The 18,368-nt window shown below is 40.6% G+C and overlaps 1 protein-coding gene across 3 annotated transcripts in view; it reads right to left on the bottom strand.

Moving 5' to 3' along the window:
* The window catches only part of LOC128652381 (death-associated protein kinase 2), a 310,674-nt gene that overhangs the window by 123,012 nt on the left and 169,294 nt on the right, over positions 1-18,368 (bottom strand). For 2 of the 3 annotated variants that reach the window (XM_053705320.1, XM_053705323.1), the window contains exon 4: positions 2,664-2,735. The exons of the other annotated variant lie outside the window; for it this stretch is intronic. In XM_053705320.1, the coding sequence (XP_053561295.1) occupies positions 2,664-2,732 (69 nt within the window). In that variant the 5' untranslated portion in view covers positions 2,733-2,735. The remainder of the gene's footprint in view (positions 1-2,663; positions 2,736-18,368) is intronic. 3 annotated transcript variants of the gene reach the window in all.

Here is an 18,368-nt window from a genome sequence, read left to right as displayed (position 1 = left end):
ATTTTGCTGGTTATCTGCTCACTAAGATTGTTGTATATCTTTAGTATTCTTGTTTTTAGAGAGTGATGTAAGCGAGATGTATTTGCCATGCCGTTTTTCGGAAATTTCATTGGATGTCCTATACCATGTGACCGGACTTGAACAAAGTAAACATTGGATATGATAAGCTTCCCCACGTTTGGTTGAACGGATACCATGTGACCGCAATGATGATGGTCCGGACCTGATTGAGGACTTTACATCTAAGGACGAATTGAATGGGAACTACTTTTTTGAAAAAATTTCGGGTTCTGTGATAGGTTAATGGGTTTATGTTCACCCAATGAGAATGTGGTACTATCGAAAAACATTATTTTACCCTTTATAATCAATTAAAGATTTTTAAGAAAAATATGATTAATTGGTTGGAAATTAAACAGTTTTTTGTTTTTCATATGGGAAAATGTCTGTGAGTCAATCATCCGTTAGACTGGAAGTTTTATTTGCTCTTGAGAAAGACGCTTTGAGCGTTGAAACGCGTTGAGCTGTTTTGAACTGTTTTTATATTAAACACTGTTCCTAAGACATAAGGACTGCTGTTTTCTTTTCTCAACATCACTGACACCAGAAATATATACTTGTGAGTATACTGCACTTATATAACTGAATTTTGTGTATATACATCATGGAAGTTTTCTACTCCTAGTGCACCTGTGAAATTTTACTACTGAAGGATTGTGAGGATCCTATTTTTTCATATGAATTACATTGTAAACTTGTATTAGCAAAAATGAATCTAGTAAAGACTATCACTATTTCACTGTGCATAGATTAATATGTCCCATATATAGACACTACACCTAAGACAGCCAAAAAATTATTTTATTAAAGGGACAGTCTACACCAGAATTGTTATTGTTTAAAAAGATAGATAACGCCTTTACTACCCATTCCCCAGCTTTGATCAACCAACATTGTTATATTAATATACTTTATAATATTTAAACCTCTACATTTCTGCCTGTTTCTAAGCCACTATAGACAGCCTCTTATCACATGCTTTTTTTATTTGCTTTTCACAACAGGAAACTGCTAGTTCATGTGATCCATGTAGATAACATGGTGCTAACGCACGTAGGTTGTGGCAGACACTCCACTAATTGGATAAAATGCAAGTCAAAAGAATGATATACCACACCGGGTTACGTGTGTGGGAGAGGGTACTCAAGTTATATGTTTAGGTATAGATGGGTTCTAACAGTGAGGAAATTGAATCATAATTGTGCCTACAACCTGCTTAATCCCATGCATTTCTCAAAATCATTACTTCCCAATTGCTAATGTTACCAAACTATAATAATAGGTAGTCGCTGCAATTTATTGTTTATTGTTATTGTTAAGGGTTTTTAATTTTTTATGGTTTTTAGTGTTTGTAATACTTTAAACATTTTATATATTTTATTATATTATATTATATTTTAAATTTTATATGGATAAGTTATTGCCTCTGGATATTAAGAAAGAAATGTTAAATCTAAAGTCCTGACCCAGAACGCTTGGACAAGACAAGGACACTCATAATGCAACAGATCTGGGTAATAGCAAAGAATGTAATGTATTTCCACCAGTTATTGGTGACATTATGGACTTGTTTTCATGATATGTAAGATCCACATGGATTTAATGTTTGTATGAAAAACTATACTGTATATCTGGAAAATTCTAATAAAGAAATAATAATAATAATAATAAAAATGCAAGTCAAAAGATAATAAATAAAAAGTCATGTGATGAGGGGGCTGTCAGAAAAGGCTTAGATACAAGGTAATCACAGAGGTAAAAAGTATGTTAATGTAACTGTGTTGATTATGCAAAACTGGGGAATGGATAATAAAGGCATTTTCTATCTTTTTAAACAATAACATTTTGGGAGTAGACTGTCCCTTTAAATAATGAAATGCACTTTTTGTTCATTTAAATTTTTACTAAATTTTTCCCGAAAAGATTGGGCTGAAATAGGAACCTCTATTCCACCTACACTCACCTCCCAACATTTAACATGCTTTAATTAATAGGAACATTTATTTTGTGCTTTACTGACCCTAGCTATGTGTCTAACCCCCACAAAGGGTTAAGCACTAAGGTATAATCCGAGGACACTGCTGATGCGCCAATCAGGAGCAGCTAATCACCGGCAGTTTCCTGCTAGAGATCTGGAGCGCTTGCTGCCTCCAGTGGGACATTACCTGTGTTTTTAAGGGGTTATATAGGGTCAGTGATCCAAAAAGAACATGATCTAATGAATTACAGCAAGTCCCTTTAATAAAAGAGGGTGGGGGAAATACACCAAAGAGTGGAATGGCCTGGCCTCACAAGAAACCTCAGTCATATTACTTTCCCTTTTGGGTAATACTATTGAATACAGCAGCTTTATCATACACCCAGATTATTACAGTGCAAGCAGAAGCAATGTGAAATTATGGCAGCCCACTAGAATCATTGCACTCAGAGCAAGCAACCAATGTCTGTGATTAGAGCAGGGCTTAACCCTTTATCTTCCAAAACAAAAGCATTGCAGCTCATCTTTGAAAGATAAAGGGGTTTACCAAAGCTTAATTCAATCATCTTCAGTATTACAGCCACATTCCAAATTTTAGGCTTTGTTCCTTAAGGAACATCCTCACCTTATTAACACCTGTGGGGCTTGTCAACCCCATATTGGCAAGATCTGGTGCCCTGTCACCCTCTGCCATTGGCTGGAAAAACAAAGGACTCGTTATTAAGCTGCTTTTTTGTGTCAAAGTGCAGAACTTTACCCTGTGCTAGAAAAAAACATGACCCTAAATAACAAAACATCACAACATCTGATACAGGAACCACTAATTGCAGAGTCCAAAAAGTGTCACCAAATCTCCTGATGTGAGTGGGGAAAAGGATGAGAGCAGCACATTGAAAGCAAGCATAATATAACAAGTGCAACAGTTAGAACAATGTTAACAGATATAAAATAAGACAATATATTTCATATTGTACAGTAGCATTTACAGTCTGTGAATCTGAAGATCTGGTACGTCAGTGACAATATTAGAGTAGGAGGATGGTGAATTAGCTAATAATATGTTTGTAAAGGTGCTTAAAGGAATATTATACACTAGATTTTTCTTTGCATAAATGTTTTGTAGATGATCCATTTATATGGCCCATACAGATTTTTTTTTTTTTTTTTTTAAATAGATAGTTTTGCTTATTTTTAAATAACATTGCTCTGATTTTCAGACTCCTAACCAAGCCCTAAAGTTTTAGGAGAATACCAACGTATACCTACTCCAGCTTGCTTCTGTTTGTGTAAAGGGTCTTTTTATATGCAGAGGGGGAGGGGGGAGTGTCTGCTATTTCCCACTTGCAGTGGGTGTTCCAGTAACCTTTTAAAGAGAGCTAAACTGGAAGCTTCTAAGTAAGTTTTTAAACAGTTTTATACTGGATTTTTATATCAGTATCTGCGCATATTATTCTTTATAGTAGTGTCTAATACATGCAGTTATATGAAAAACATAATTTATGCTTACCAGATAAATTCCTTTCCTTCTAAGGCTTCATTCCTTACTGTTTGGAAATACACCTGGCCACCAGAAGGAAGCAAAGACACCCCAGCCAAAGGCTTAAATATCCCTCCCACTTCCTCATTACCCCAGTCATTCTGCTGAGGGAATAAGGAAAAGTAGGAGAAACATTAGGGTATAAATGATACCAGAAGAATAAAATAAATAATAGGGAACCGCCCATAGACAAGAAAAACAGGCAGGGGCCATGGTCTCTCCATATCCGGAAGGAAAGGAATTTATCTGGTAAGCATAAATTATGTTTTCCTTCCTAAGATAGGGAGAGTCCACAGCTTCATTCCTTACTGTTGAGAAAACTATACCCAAGCTCCAGAGGACACTGAATGAATAACGGGAGGGAACAAAAAGGAAGAGGCGGACCCTATTCTGAGGGCACCACAGCCTGTAAAACTTTTCTCCTGAAAGCTGCCTCAGCCAAAGCAAAAACATCAAACTTGTAAAATTTTAAAAAAGTATGTAAGGAGGAACAGGTAGCTGCCTTATAAATCTGATCCATAGAGGCCTCGTTCGTAAAGGCCCAAGAGGAAGCCACTGCTCTAGTGGAATGAGTCGTTATCCTCTCAGGACGACGATGTCCTGCTCTGTCGTAAGCTAAGCGGATGACACTCCTTAACCAAAAAGATAGGGAAGTTGAAGTAGCCTTCTGCCCCTTGCGCTTCCCCAAATATAGACAACAAACAAAGAGGAAGATTGTCTAAACTCATTAGTAGCCTGATGATAGAACTTCAAGGTGCGAACCACATCCAAATTGTTAAGTAAGCATACCTTCGATGAAGAAGGATTAGTACACAAGGAAGGAACCACAATCTCCTGATTTAGTACGTAAAACCGCTTTATCTGCATGAAAAATCAGATAAGGGGGCTGTCACGAAAACCTCAGGATTTAGCTAAGAAGGGGTTAATTCTGTGTAGCTTGAACTCAAAACAGTTATTTGTTTTTCAAGAAGAATTGTGACTTGTTTTCTTTGAAGTGCCAGGAGCTTCATAAATAGCTCCACCAAATGTTATTGTGTATGCATTGAGTCATAAAGCCACTCAAGCTCTTAGTTTCAGAAATACACAGGATAGAGTTTATGGCTTAGGCTGTCAGTAGACTGCATGATGCAAAACAGGACCTCAGTCACAAAAAACTGACCAGGTCACTGAAAGGACATTGGTATATTATGTACATATGTGTGTGTGAAACTGTTATGACATTAAATGAAGGGAAATCTGTCGTATCTGGTGTCAAATTGATTCTCCCAATGAAACTGGGAGATTCCTGATAGGTATATATGGAAGTGGAGTTACCTAGCAGAAATGATAATGTATTGTATAATTTCAGGCAAGAACTTAGTCTACTGAATGTCATAAAGACAGGGGGGTTGCATAGCCCGCCCAGGAGGGTGTGGTCAGTCAACCTGATCTATGGAAAAGAGGTATTAGAATCTTTTTCAGCTATAAGATGGTCATTCTTACAAGGGGAGCTGTTCTGCATCATTTTCATGCCAGCCCCTGGCACAGATCTTGAAACTAAGAAAGTATTCAATTCTGTTTTTCTCCTTTTTATTTTAAAACACTGTTTGCGTGTGTAATTTTATTTGTAACAACTTTGTATTAATAATGAATTGTGCATAATATTTTTGGCATAATAAATAATTCCTTTATTAAGTTTGGCCTTTGTCTAATAGTTGAACCACGTTACTGAAAGAGACTGGAATATTAGAACTGTATAATTTAGGTTATTTTCTGCTAAATTGTATTTAGAGAGTTAATGTGTAAAGTCTGGGTTTTTTCTTAGGATTTTCCCTTTAATAAATTTTAAGTGGTGGCAGTATTTGAGCTATAGGATTGTTGTTTTAGTGTTGGTGGCATTAAAAGGGAGTTTAGGGCATTTCTCTTACGTCTAGTACAGACTAGGGAATGTGGTTAACCCTTGCACCCACTAAACTGAATCACAAGCTTGCCTGGTGTGGCTAGATTGTGACCTATTGGTGACAGTAAAAGGGGGCTGATAACCCTTTCTGTGCCAAATAAGTGACTGGCGCAGGGTTGGATAACCTTGGTTCGTCACAAATTGGTGGGCAGCGGTGTAGATCATTTTTTTAATTAGATTTTAGTGCTTGTGGATTTACTAGTGTGAAAATCACAGTACTAAAAGAAATTGTTTCTTACAATTTCCAAAGGCTAAAACGTAGTGCATTATATAGTCACACATTGCAAACAGTCCCATTCCCTATTCTCTGTTTTTCTTTTCTATTTTTGCTATGGAGGCATATGAGCAACAGAGTAAAGAAATGTTGGCACTCTTATGCCAGGAGCGTGATATTCCAACACGTGGAAAGAACAAAGAGGTACTAATACAAGCTCTTGTGGAATATGATAACAGCCAAATCACTCCAGTTGAGGTCTCAGGAGAGATGTCTGCAGCTGGGGGCAGCGATTCATCAGGATCTGGGGATCCATTGGACTGTTATTTGCAAACTGTTCTTAAACATATGGGCTCAGTGGATGCAAGTTTGCGCATGGAACTGATTACAAAGTTTTATGAAAGGCTGTGAGCCAGGCGTCTCTGGCAGCTGAGAGACAGGCAGCTGAAAGACAGGCTGCTGAATGACAGGCAGAGAGAGAGTATCAGCTACAGCTTGCACGGTTGGAGAGAGGGATGGTCTCACCTGTTGTTAGTGAACCTAGAGACCCACCTGCCCCCCGAGTGCGTGCAGAGAATTTTCCCACTCTGGAGAAAGATGGAGATGTGGATGTATTCCTGCGTAGCTTTGAGAAAGTTTGCAGACAGTTCCAGTTGCCAAGGGAGCAGTGGGCCAAGTACCTTACCCCTTGCCTGAAAGGTCCTGCAATGGAGGCGTTTGCTGACCTACCCCAGAGTTTGATCAGGACTATGATTCCATTAAAGCTGCACTGCAGAGGAGGTATAATCTTACTCCTGAGGTGTACAGGAAGAAATTCCGTTCTCTGCAGAAAGGTTTGTTAGAGAGCTTTACTACAGCTGTTGGGAACTTGATGACAGCCTTTAAACAGTGGGTCAGAGGATTAAAAGTTGCCACTATGGAGGAGCTGGAAGATTTGATTGTGAAGGAGCAATTTATGCAGCTGTGCCTAGCCGAAGTTCAAGAATGGGTTTTTCCTCTGTGCCAGGAAAAACAACGCTCTTCACACCAGAATAAGTAGGTCATCCACACCTTGTGGTAGATACGCAGAGTAACTGGTTTACAAGCTTGAATAAGAGTATCAATGACAATCTCAGAGAAACCTCTCTTGGCTAAGACTAAGAGTTCAAACTCCACACAGTCAGCCTCAGAGAATCTAGAATTTGATGAACAAATCAAAACAAATTGTATCAGCAGGTCTCTGCGACAATGTAACTTCCACGGAGGAGATGAGGACATACCCACTAGATCCGCAAACCACGTCCTTCGTGGCCACGATGAAGCAAACAGGATTACTGATACCCGCTCCTGCTTGATTCGGGCCACCACTCGAGGAAGAAGCGGTAATGGAGGAAAAATATATTAGAGTTTGAACCTCCAGGGCACTGCTAGTGCATCTATTAGACCTGCTTGGGGATCCCTCAACCTCGACCCGTACCTGGGTAGCTTGGTATTGAGACGGGACGCATTGAGATCTATCTCCGGTGTCCCCCACTTGCTGCACCATTCCCCTGGATGGAAGGATTGCATGCTGAGAAAATCTGCCTCCCAGTTGTCCACACCTGGAATGTGGATCGCTGAGATACTTCCTTCATCGCCAAGGAACGTCTTATTCCCCCCTGATGGTTGATGTAAGCCACCAAGTTTATACTGTCTGATTGGAATCTGATAAACTGGGATGAACCCAGAAGTGGCCAAGCCTTTAAGGCCTTGAAGGTTGCCTGTAGTTCCAAAATATTGATCGGGAGGGAGGACAACCCCTGTGCCTTCCTGGCACCTCAAACAGCTCCCCATCTGGATAGGCTTGCGTCCGTAGTCACAATCTCCCAGGATGGTCTTAAGAAGCATGTCCCTCGGGACAGATGATCTGAACAGAGCCACCAAAAGAGCAATTCTCTCGACCGGCTGTCTAATACAATCTGTTGAGACAGATCTGAATGATCGCCATTCCATTGCCTCAGTATGCACAGTTGTAAAAGTCTGAAACAGAACCTGGCAAAAGGAGTGATGTCCATGCAGGACACCATGAGACCAATCACCTCCATACACTGAGCCACAGAGCGACTCAAGGAGGTCCAGAGGGCAAGACATGGCGAAGTTAGCTTGCTACGTCTCTGGTCTGTTAGAAATATCGTCTGTTAGAAATATCCTCATGGATATGGAGTCTATTATAGTACCCAGGAATTCCACCCTGGTACTTGGGATAAGAGAACTCTTTTACAAGTTTATCTTCCATCCATGTGATCGAAGAAGACTGAGAAGGGACTCAGAGAATTCTTCCGCAAGACGAAAGGATGGTGCTTGCACCAGATTATCGTCCAAGTATGGGGCTACTGCAATACCCTGAGTTCTGGCAACAGCTAGAAGAGCCCCCAGAACCTTTGTAAAGATTCATGGAGAAGTAGCTAGGCCATACGGAAAGGGCAATAAACTGGAAGTGTTGGTCCAGGAATGCAAACCTCAGGAACTGAAAGTGTTCCCTATGGATTGGAACATGAAGATAAGCGTCCTTTAGATCATAAACTGACCTTCCTGAATTAAAGGAAGGATGGACCTTATTGTCTCAATCTTGAAGGAAGGGACCCTGAGAAATTTGTTTAAGCACTTTAGGTCCAGAATTGGGCAGAAAGTTTCCTCCTTTGGGACTACGAAAAGGTTTGAATAAAACCAAACCTCTTTCTTCGATAGGCACAGGGACAACAAATCCTAAGGAGGATAGATCCCGAACACACCCTAGACTGGTCTGGTAGACAGATTCGAGAGAAGGAATCTGCCCCTTGGCGGATGAGATTTGAAGCCTATCTTGTTTACCTGAGATACCACCTCCAGGACCCACGGATCCTGTACGTCCTTGAACCAGACATCTGAAAAAAGAGACTGCTGCCCTCTACATGATCCGATCCCAGATCGGGGGCCACCCCTTCATGACAATTTGTTTTTGGCAGGCTTCTTATTCTGCTTGGATTTATTCCACGACTGAGCCTGCTTCTAAGTACTTCGGGCTTGGAGGAGGATTGTTTTCGTTGGGATTTGTCAGAACGAAAGGAACGAAAAATCAGAAGATTGTCGTCCCTTAGACTTGTTCTTCTTATCTTGCAGTAGGAAGGCACCCTTGCCTCTGGCAACCATAGAAATAATGAAGTCCAGGCCTGGACCAAATAAAATCTTTCCCTTGAAGGGAAGAGAAAGAAGTCTGGACTTAGAAGTCATATCCGCAGACCAAAACTTTAACCAGAGTGCCCGGCCGGCTAGGACCGCAAAGCCAGAGGCTTTGCATCACAGATAAAAGAATTAGCAGTTCTCAAAGCTTTAATTCTGTCTTGAATATCCTCGAGGGGAGACTCCACCTCAATGAGTTCTGACAAAGAGTAGCACCAGTAGGGTACCGCTCCGGTAATCACGGCAACTGCAGCTTGAAACAAAAATTGCATATGTTGAAACATCTTTCTCAGAAAGGTTTCCATTTTCTTATCCATCGGCTCTCTGAATGAAAAACTATCCTCAAGAGGTATAGTAGTACGTTTAGCAAGCGTAGAGATAGCACCATCCACCTTAGAAATGAAGCCCCACAAATCCAGTTGAGAACAACTTGTTAAAAGTAGACAAGGGGGGAAAGGAAGAATCAATTCTTTCCCATTCGTTCTTAATAATGTTCGCCATCTTGACCGGCACAGGAAAAGTCAAAGGAACTTTCTTGTCTTTGTAAACTCTGTCTAGGTATCATAGGTTCTTCAGGCAGCACGGCCTGTGGAACCTCTAACTTAGACAGAACCCCCTTTCATAAAAAACGCAAGTGCTCAATTTTAAATCTAAAGGACGGTTCCTCCACAGCAGGAGGCTTAGATGCTAAGGACTGCGACACCGCAAAGTTCACCCTCTGAAGCTACAGAGGTTAACTCATCATCAGATAACTGGGACATAATAGCTAAATCCAATAAATATTTAGATGACTCCGGGTCAGGAGAGCTATGTTTAACCTTTCTCTTGCGTTTGTTAGAGCGAGGTAATGCACTGAGGGCCGCAGACACCGCCGCTTGTAACTGCGTGGCAAAGTCCACAGGAAGAAGTTCCCCTTCCGGATGGAGGATTAGATGTGCTACGGGGAACTGCATGTGGAGCAGATAATTTAGCAAGGGTAGTAATCTCACGGGACATGGAGTCCTGAGAGGTAGACGGATCAGAGAGACTAAGAGCCTTAGCAGGCTTTTCTCCCTTCTTAGACTTTATAACGGTGTTAAGGCACGTGGAACATAATTGAGTGGGCGGGAAAACCCCGGCCTCCTCACAATATAAACAGGTATGATTTAGTACAGAAGGAGTACCTTCTAACATGTCAGAGTCCTCCAGAGCTCAGGTTATACCCACATAAGGACGTTTTTTATTATAGAAAACTGCACCTTTATACTCCCAATGGCTGGGGCACTCACCACCTCCTAGACCCAGACAGTTAACAGAGGAAACACTCTCCTCAGGTTCAAGTCTCAGCCAGAATGGAGGAAATGAACATAGACCACACCCGGTCACATGGAGTGCAAGACAGTAGTTTCCCTGTTATTACAAGTACAGCAAGTAACAGGAGCTGTGCAACACTTTCAAAAATGAAAGTGAAAGTTAAAAGTGAAACCTGTTTGTTCCAGCAAAAAACACACAGTATATCAGCCCAGGAAAAAAATCACACAATGCAGCATGTAAATAATTAATACACTGATCAACCCCAACTGTTCAATAAACCCCCTTCAGAGGATATTAACCCTGGATCCTATCAAGGTATAAAGGAGCCACACTGACTCTGTTGTAGCGTTTAATGTGTAAAAATTGAAACAATCTTACCTCCAGGATCCATGCTGTGGAACAGAACACAGCCTCTCAAGTGTGACAGTCTTGTAGCATAGCTCCTGACATGGACTTTAGTGAGAGAAAGCAGGCAGTGAAACTTGTTAACACTGATTGCTAAGGAGCAGTTAGCAGTAGTCTGGATGGTTTCGCAGAAAAACTTTCCCTGCATCTCAAGACTCTAACTTTCATCAATACTCTCACTGAGAGGTTGACATGACTACTTAAAACTCCAGTCCTATCTCGAAGGGCAGATACCCTTTTTCAGGACTCTCCGAATCTTCTGTCACCTCTCTGCCACCTCCTAACGTGACGATAGGCAAAAATGACTGGGGTAATGAGGAAGTGGGAGGGATATTTAAGCCTTTGGCTGGGGTGTCTTTGCCTCCTCCTGGTGGCCAGGTGTTGTATTTCCCAACAGTAAGGAATGAAGCCGTGGACTCTCCCTATATTAGGAAGGAAATTGGTGTATACTGTACCTTTAAGTGCTAGGTCTATTGATGTGTTACAGTGGTATGTTTTTAGAATGACTCAACTGCCTGTTTGTAAAAGGTTCTGCAACTGCAGGATAGCAAAACTTCTCAAATTGTACATTTAATAAGGCGCAAGAGTGGAAGGTTTCTGAATGTGCCAATGTGGTTGTTTTGTGAAGTTTGTAGTGTTGAAAATGGTAAGGCCAGTGAATATACAAGGATGCTAGACTTGTGAAGGTACTAGAGAGGTAAGATCAATGACTATGCTAGGGGGCTAGGTTTATGGAGCTACTAGATAGGTAAGAGAAATGACTATGCTAGGGTGCTAGGTTTGTGGAGGTACAAGAGGTAAAATGAATGACTATGCTATGATGCTAGGTTTGCGGAGGTACAAGAGGTAAGATGAATGACTATGCTAGGGTGCTAGGTTTGTGGGGCTACAAGAAGTAAAATGAATGACTATGCTATGATGCTAGGTTTGTGGAGGTACAAAATGTAAAATGAATGACTATGCTAGGGTGCTAGGTTTGTGGAAGTAAAAAAGGTAAGATTAATGACTATGCTATGGTGCTAGGTTTGTGGAAGTAAAAAAGGTAAGATGAATAACTATGCTAGGGTGCTAGGTTTGTGGAGGTACAAGAGATAAGATAAATGACTATGCTAGGGTGCTAGGTTTGTGGACAGTACAATAGATAAGATGAATGACTATGCTAGGTTTGTGGAGGTACAAGAGATAAGATGAATGACTATGCTAGGGTGCTAGGTTTGTGGAAGTAAAACATTTAAGATGAATAACTATGCTAGGGTGCCAAGTTTGTGGAGATACAAGAGATAAGATGAATGACTATGCTAGGGTGCTAGGTTTGTGGAGGTACAATAGATAAGATGAATGACTATGCTAGGTTTGTGGAGGTACAAGAGATAAGATGAATGAATATGCTAGTGTGCTAGGTTTGTGGAAATACAAGAGGTAAGATGAATGTCTATGCTAGGGTGTTAGGTTTGTGGAGGTACAAGAGGTAAGATGAATGTATATGCTAGGGTGCTAGGTTTGTGGAGGTACAAGAGGTAAGATGAATGTCTATGCTAGGGTGTTAGGTTTGTGGAGGTACTAGATAGGTAAGAGAAATGACTATGCTTGGGTGCTATGTTTGTGGAGGTACAAGAGCTAAGATGAATGTCTATGCTATGGTGCTAGGTTTGTGGAGGTACAAGAAGAAAAATGAATGACTATGCTAGGGTGCTAGGTTTGTGGAGGTACAAGAGGTAAGATGAATGTCTATGTTAGGTTTCTGAAGGTACAAGAGGTAAGATGAATTTCTATGCTAGGGTGCTAGGTTTGTGGAGGTACTAGATAGGTAAGAGAAATGACTATGCTAGGGTGCTTGGTTTGTGGAGGTACAAGAGGTAAGATGAATGACTATGCTAGGGTGCTAGGTTTGTGGGGCTACGAGAGGTAAGATGAATGTCTATACTAGGGTGCTAGGTTTGTGGAGGTACAAGAGGTAAGATGAATGACTATGCTAGGGTGCTAGGTTTATGGAGGTACAAGAGGTAAGATGAATGACTATGCTAGGGTGCTAGGTTTGTGGGGCTACGAGAGGTAAGATGAATGTCTATGCTAGGGTGCTAGGTTTGTGGAGGTAAGAGAGGTAAGATGAATGTCTATGCTAGAGTGCTAGGTTTGTGGAGGTACAAGAGGTAAGATGAATGTCCATGCTAGGGTGCTAGGTTTGTGGAGGTACAAGAGGTAAGATGAATGTCTATGCTAGAGTGCTAGGTTTGTGGAGGTACAAGAGGTAAGATGAATGTCTATACTAGGGTGCTAGGTTTGTGGAGGTACAAGAGGTAAGATGAATGTCTATGCTAGGGTGCTAGGTTTGTGGGGCTACAAGAGGTAAGATGAATGTCTATGCTAGGGTGCTAGGTTTGTGGAGGTACAAGAGGTAAGATGAATGTCTATACTAGGGTGCTAGGTTTGTGGAGGTACAAGAGGTAAGATGAATGACTATGCTAGGGTGCTAGGTTTATGGAGGTACAAGAGATAAGATGAATGACTATGCTAGGGTGCTAGGTTTGTGGAGCTACGAGAGCTAAGATGAATGTCTATGCTAGGGTGCTAGGTTTGTGGGGCTACAAGAGGTAAGATGAATGTCATTGTCTATACTAGGGTGCTAGGTTTGTGGAGGTACAAGAGGTAAGATGAATGTCTATGCTAGGGTGCTAGGTTTATGGGGCTACAAGAGGTAAGATGAATGACTATGCTAGGATGCTAGGTTTATGGAGGTATAAAAGGTAAGATGAATGACTATGCTAGGGTGCTAGGTTTATGGAGGTACAAGAGGTAAGATGAATGACTATGCTAGGGTGCTAGGTTTGTGGAGCTACGAGAGCTAAGATGAATGTCTATGCTAGGGTGCTAGGTTTGTGGGGCTACAAGAGGTAAGATGAATGTCTATGCTAGGGTGCTAGGTTTGTGGGGCTACAAGAGGTAAGATGAATGACTATGCTAGGATGCTAGGTTTATAGAGGTATAAAAAGTAAGATGAATGACTATGCTAGGGTGCTAGGTTTGTGGGGCTACAAGAGGTAAGATGAATGACTATGCTAGGGTGCTAGTTTTGTGGAGGTACAAAAGGTAAGATAAATTACTTTTCTAGGGTGGTAGGTTTGTGAATCTGCTAGGGAGGTAAGATTAGTTACAGACTAGAGTGTTATGGTCTGAGAAATATGCTGGAATGGGGAAGTCATAACAGTAGAAGATTTGTGAAGGTCTGAACTGATCATCAAGGACCTGTTCACACAAAACCATTATATACATTTTATGTATGTTCTGGTACTTTGTTATATTGTTAAAAGGAAGTAAAAACCCTAAGTTGTAAAAAGGAAACAAAAACAAATTAGTATTCAGGAGAAAATGTAAAAAACATTTTCTAAAGGATAAAACAGCACGTTTGGCAGGAAGCTATAATTATCATGAAAATGTTGTCTGTAACACAGACGTATAAGAGTGGGGCCTTTGCAGCTCAGCATTCATTAATAAAACAAATATTTAGAAAGGATAAAACATAACTGGGATTCCTGTAGTCCAACAACACATTTCTAATGCATATTTTTTCATCTCGAATACTTAAAGGCAATAGTGACAATTTTTTAATTTTAAAACACACATTTTTCTATGTTGACGTTGCATTTAACAAGTGAAATTGTTAACATGGAGATAGTAGAAGAATATATTAAACGTGCTTGCGTTTAATTGTCCTCATTGAAACAAGTGAGAATTAAAGGGACAGTAAGTACCTTAAGGTTCGAGTTATATGTAATAACACAACTTTGCTATGTACTTTCATTATTTATTTTGCTCCCACTTTTCATATAATTTAGCTATGAAAAGGAAGGATCTTTTAATTCTCAGGACTGAAAATACCCTTTGCTGACTTCTCAAGGCTAACCCTGCCACAAATATGTCCCTAATTGGCTTTAACTGATAACAACTCCTAAACAATGCACTTTGTATTAACACTATGACTGGGGGTCTATGCTAGGGTGTTAGGTTTGTGGAGGTACAAGAGGTAAGATGAATGTATATGCTAGGGTGCTAGGTTTGTGGAGGTACAAGAGGTAAGATGAATGTCTATGCTAGGGTGTTAGGTTTGTGGAGGTACTAGATAGGTAAGAGAAATGACTATGCTTGGGTGCTATGTTTGTGGAGGTACAAGAGCTAAGATGAATGTCTATGCTATGGTGCTAGGTTTGTGGAGGTACAAGAAGAAAAATGAATGACTATGCTAGGGTGCTAGGTTTGTGGAGGTACAAGAGGTAAGATGAATGTCTATGTTAGGTTTCTGAAGGTACAAGAGGTAAGATGAATTTCTATGCTAGGGTGCTAGGTTTGTGGAGGTACTAGATAGGTAAGAGAAATGACTATGCTAGGGTGCTTGGTTTGTGGAGGTACAAGAGGTAAGATGAATGACTATGCTAGGGTGCTAGGTTTGTGGGGCTACGAGAGGTAAGATGAATGTCTATACTAGGGTGCTAGGTTTGTGGAGGTACAAGAGGTAAGATGAATGACTATGCTAGGGTGCTAGGTTTATGGAGGTACAAGAGGTAAGATGAATGACTATGCTAGGGTGCTAGGTTTGTGGGGCTACGAGAGGTAAGATGAATGTCTATGCTAGGGTGCTAGGTTTGTGGAGGTAAGAGAGGTAAGATGAATGTCTATGCTAGAGTGCTAGGTTTGTGGAGGTACAAGAGGTAAGATGAATGTCCATGCTAGGGTGCTAGGTTTGTGGAGGTACAAGAGGTAAGATGAATGTCTATGCTAGAGTGCTAGGTTTGTGGAGGTACAAGAGGTAAGATGAATGTCTATACTAGGGTGCTAGGTTTGTGGAGGTACAAGAGGTAAGATGAATGTCTATGCTAGGGTGCTAGGTTTGTGGGGCTACAAGAGGTAAGATGAATGTCTATGCTAGGGTGCTAGGTTTGTGGAGGTACAAGAGGTAAGATGAATGTCTATACTAGGGTGCTAGGTTTGTGGAGGTACAAGAGGTAAGATGAATGACTATGCTAGGGTGCTAGGTTTATGGAGGTACAAGAGATAAGATGAATGACTATGCTAGGGTGCTAGGTTTGTGGAGCTACGAGAGCTAAGATGAATGTCTATGCTAGGGTGCTAGGTTTGTGGGGCTACAAGAGGTAAGATGAATGTCATTGTCTATACTAGGGTGCTAGGTTTGTGGAGGTACAAGAGGTAAGATGAATGTCTATGCTAGGGTGCTAGGTTTGTGGGGCTACAAGAGGTAAGATGAATGACTATGCTAGGATGCTAGGTTTGTGGAGCTACGAGAGCTAAGATGAATGTCTATGCTAGGGTGCTAGGTTTGTGGGGCTACAAGAGGTAAGATGAATGTCATTGTCTATACTAGGGTGCTAGGTTTGTGGAGGTACAAGAGGTAAGATGAATGTCTATGCTAGGGTGCTAGGTTTGTGGGGCTACAAGAGGTAAGATGAATGTCATTGTCTATACTAGGGTGCTAGGTTTGTGGAGCTACGAGAGCTAAGATGAATGTCTATGCTAGGGTGCTAGGTTTGTGGGGCTACAAGAGGTAAGATGAATGTCTATGCTAGGGTGCTGAAAATACCCTTTGCTGACTTCTCAAGGCTAACCCTGCCACAAATATGTCCCTAATTGGCTTTAACTGATAACAACTCCTAAACAATGCACTTTGTATTAACACTATGACTGGGAATGGGCGAAAATGTGTTATTAGCCGCAGGCAGCAGCATTTGGCTATTTGCAGTGCTGGATTTTATTAGACACTAATAAATCTGGCACTAAAAATAGCTGACTGTCGCTGCCTGCAGCCTTTTTCAGCATGTGTTTGGTAAACAAATGCAGAATTGTGACTGTGGCCTTGTTGTCTGCAGACTAAAGCCCAGACTGACTTATCTCATAATAAGGCAACTGGTTGGTGTAGTTTGCTTTAAAAAAGTATTTTCATATTTTTTATTTTATTATAAACGTTTAGACTCGGCTAATATGTTGTAGACTTGATGGGCCTTTTTGGTTCTTATCTACCGTCAAATTCTATGTTTCTATGTTACTCCATAGCAACACAACAAAACTGTCTTGTAAAGTGTTTTCAGTCTTAAAGGGACAGTAAATACTTTAATATTTTAATATAAAATGTTTAGTTATGTATACTTTCATTATTTAATTTTTCCCCTTTTTATGGAATTTAAAGGGACATAAAACCCAATTTTTTTCTTTCATGATTTTGAAATAGTATGCAATTTTAAACAACTTTCTAATTTACTTCTATTATCTAATTTGCTTCATTCTCTTGATATCCTTTGCTGAAAAGCACATCTAGATAGGCTCAGTAGTTGCTGATTGGTGGTTGCACATAGATGCCTTGTGTGATTGGCTCACCCATGTGCGTTGCTTTTTCTTCAACAAAGGATATCTAAAGAATTAAGCAAATTATATAATAGAAGTAAATTGGAATGTTGTTTAAAATTGTATTCTCTAGCTGAATCGTGAAAGCAAAATTTGGGGTTTAGTGTCCCTTTAACTCTGAAAATTGTAGATATTTTTTATTCTTAGAGGAGGAAATACACCCTTGCTGCTTTTTCAGGGCTTATTCAGCTATATATATTTCCATAACTGGCTTTAGCTAATAACAACTGCAAAACAAATCACACTTTATATTAACTTAACCCATTCGCAACCGGAAATTTCAGAGAAGAACTTGCCCAGAATTTTAACATTTTTGCTATCACTCCATTTAAACAGAAATAGAGCCTGTTTTTTTTTATTTTTTTTTATTTACCCGTCAAAACTATATATTTTATTTAAGCTGTAGTATAGAGATTACACTCCCACCCCCTGATCATTCCCAAACAGCTTCCTTCCCCTCCCCACACTCATCCCCACCATATTAGGTACTGGCAAGACAGTCTGCCAGTATGACGTTCAGGTTTTTTATTATTATTTTTTTATATATATTATTTTTTCTGCAGTGTAGTGATCCTCCTCAACCCTCCTACCTTCACGATTCCTCCCAAATAGCTCTCTAACCCTTCCCCTCCCACTAAAGGCAACAATTTTTTTTCCCTGTAGTGTAGTGGTCCCCACACTTCCCACAATTGTTAGTTAGGGATCCACCCCCCCCTTTCCACCTTTTTTCTGTAGCCTAACTCCCCATACCTCCCTCTCCCTTCATTTATTTTTCTGCAGTGTAGGGCCCATCCCACTCCCTCCCCCTTTGGACCGCCCACTCGCCTCCCGCTTTCCCTCCCAAACCTCCTGCTGGCACCAGCAGATGATCGTTACAGATGGTGATACACACATTGTCACCGTCTGTAATGATCCGGCATCTGCCTTAATTTGGAACTGGAACACTGAACGTGCTCCAGTTCCATATGCAGATAGATGCCTGCAGCTCAGGAGCTTCCTGCAGCTACAAGGTATATATATATATATATATATATATATACACACACACATTATGCGGTATGATGAGCTTTGTACCGCATGACATAGATATATGTCCTATTGGTTAAAGGGGTTAAAGGGACATAAAACCCACATTTTCCATTTCATGATTCAGACTGAGAATACAATTTTAAACATCTTTCCAATTTACTTCTATTATCTAATGTGCTTCATTCTCTTGGTAACTTTTGTTGAAGAAGCAGTGATGCACTACTGGGAGCTAGCTGGACACATTGGTAAGCCAACGATATGAGGTATATATGTGCAGCCATCAATCAGCAGCTCCTGAGTCTACCTAGGTATACTTTTCAACATAGGA

Source organism: Bombina bombina, chromosome 1 (genome assembly GCF_027579735.1).
Source record: "Bombina bombina isolate aBomBom1 chromosome 1, aBomBom1.pri, whole genome shotgun sequence".
NCBI classification, from domain to species: Eukaryota; Metazoa; Chordata; class Amphibia; order Anura; family Bombinatoridae; genus Bombina; species Bombina bombina.
This window is presented reverse-complemented; position numbering and strand designations above follow the sequence as displayed.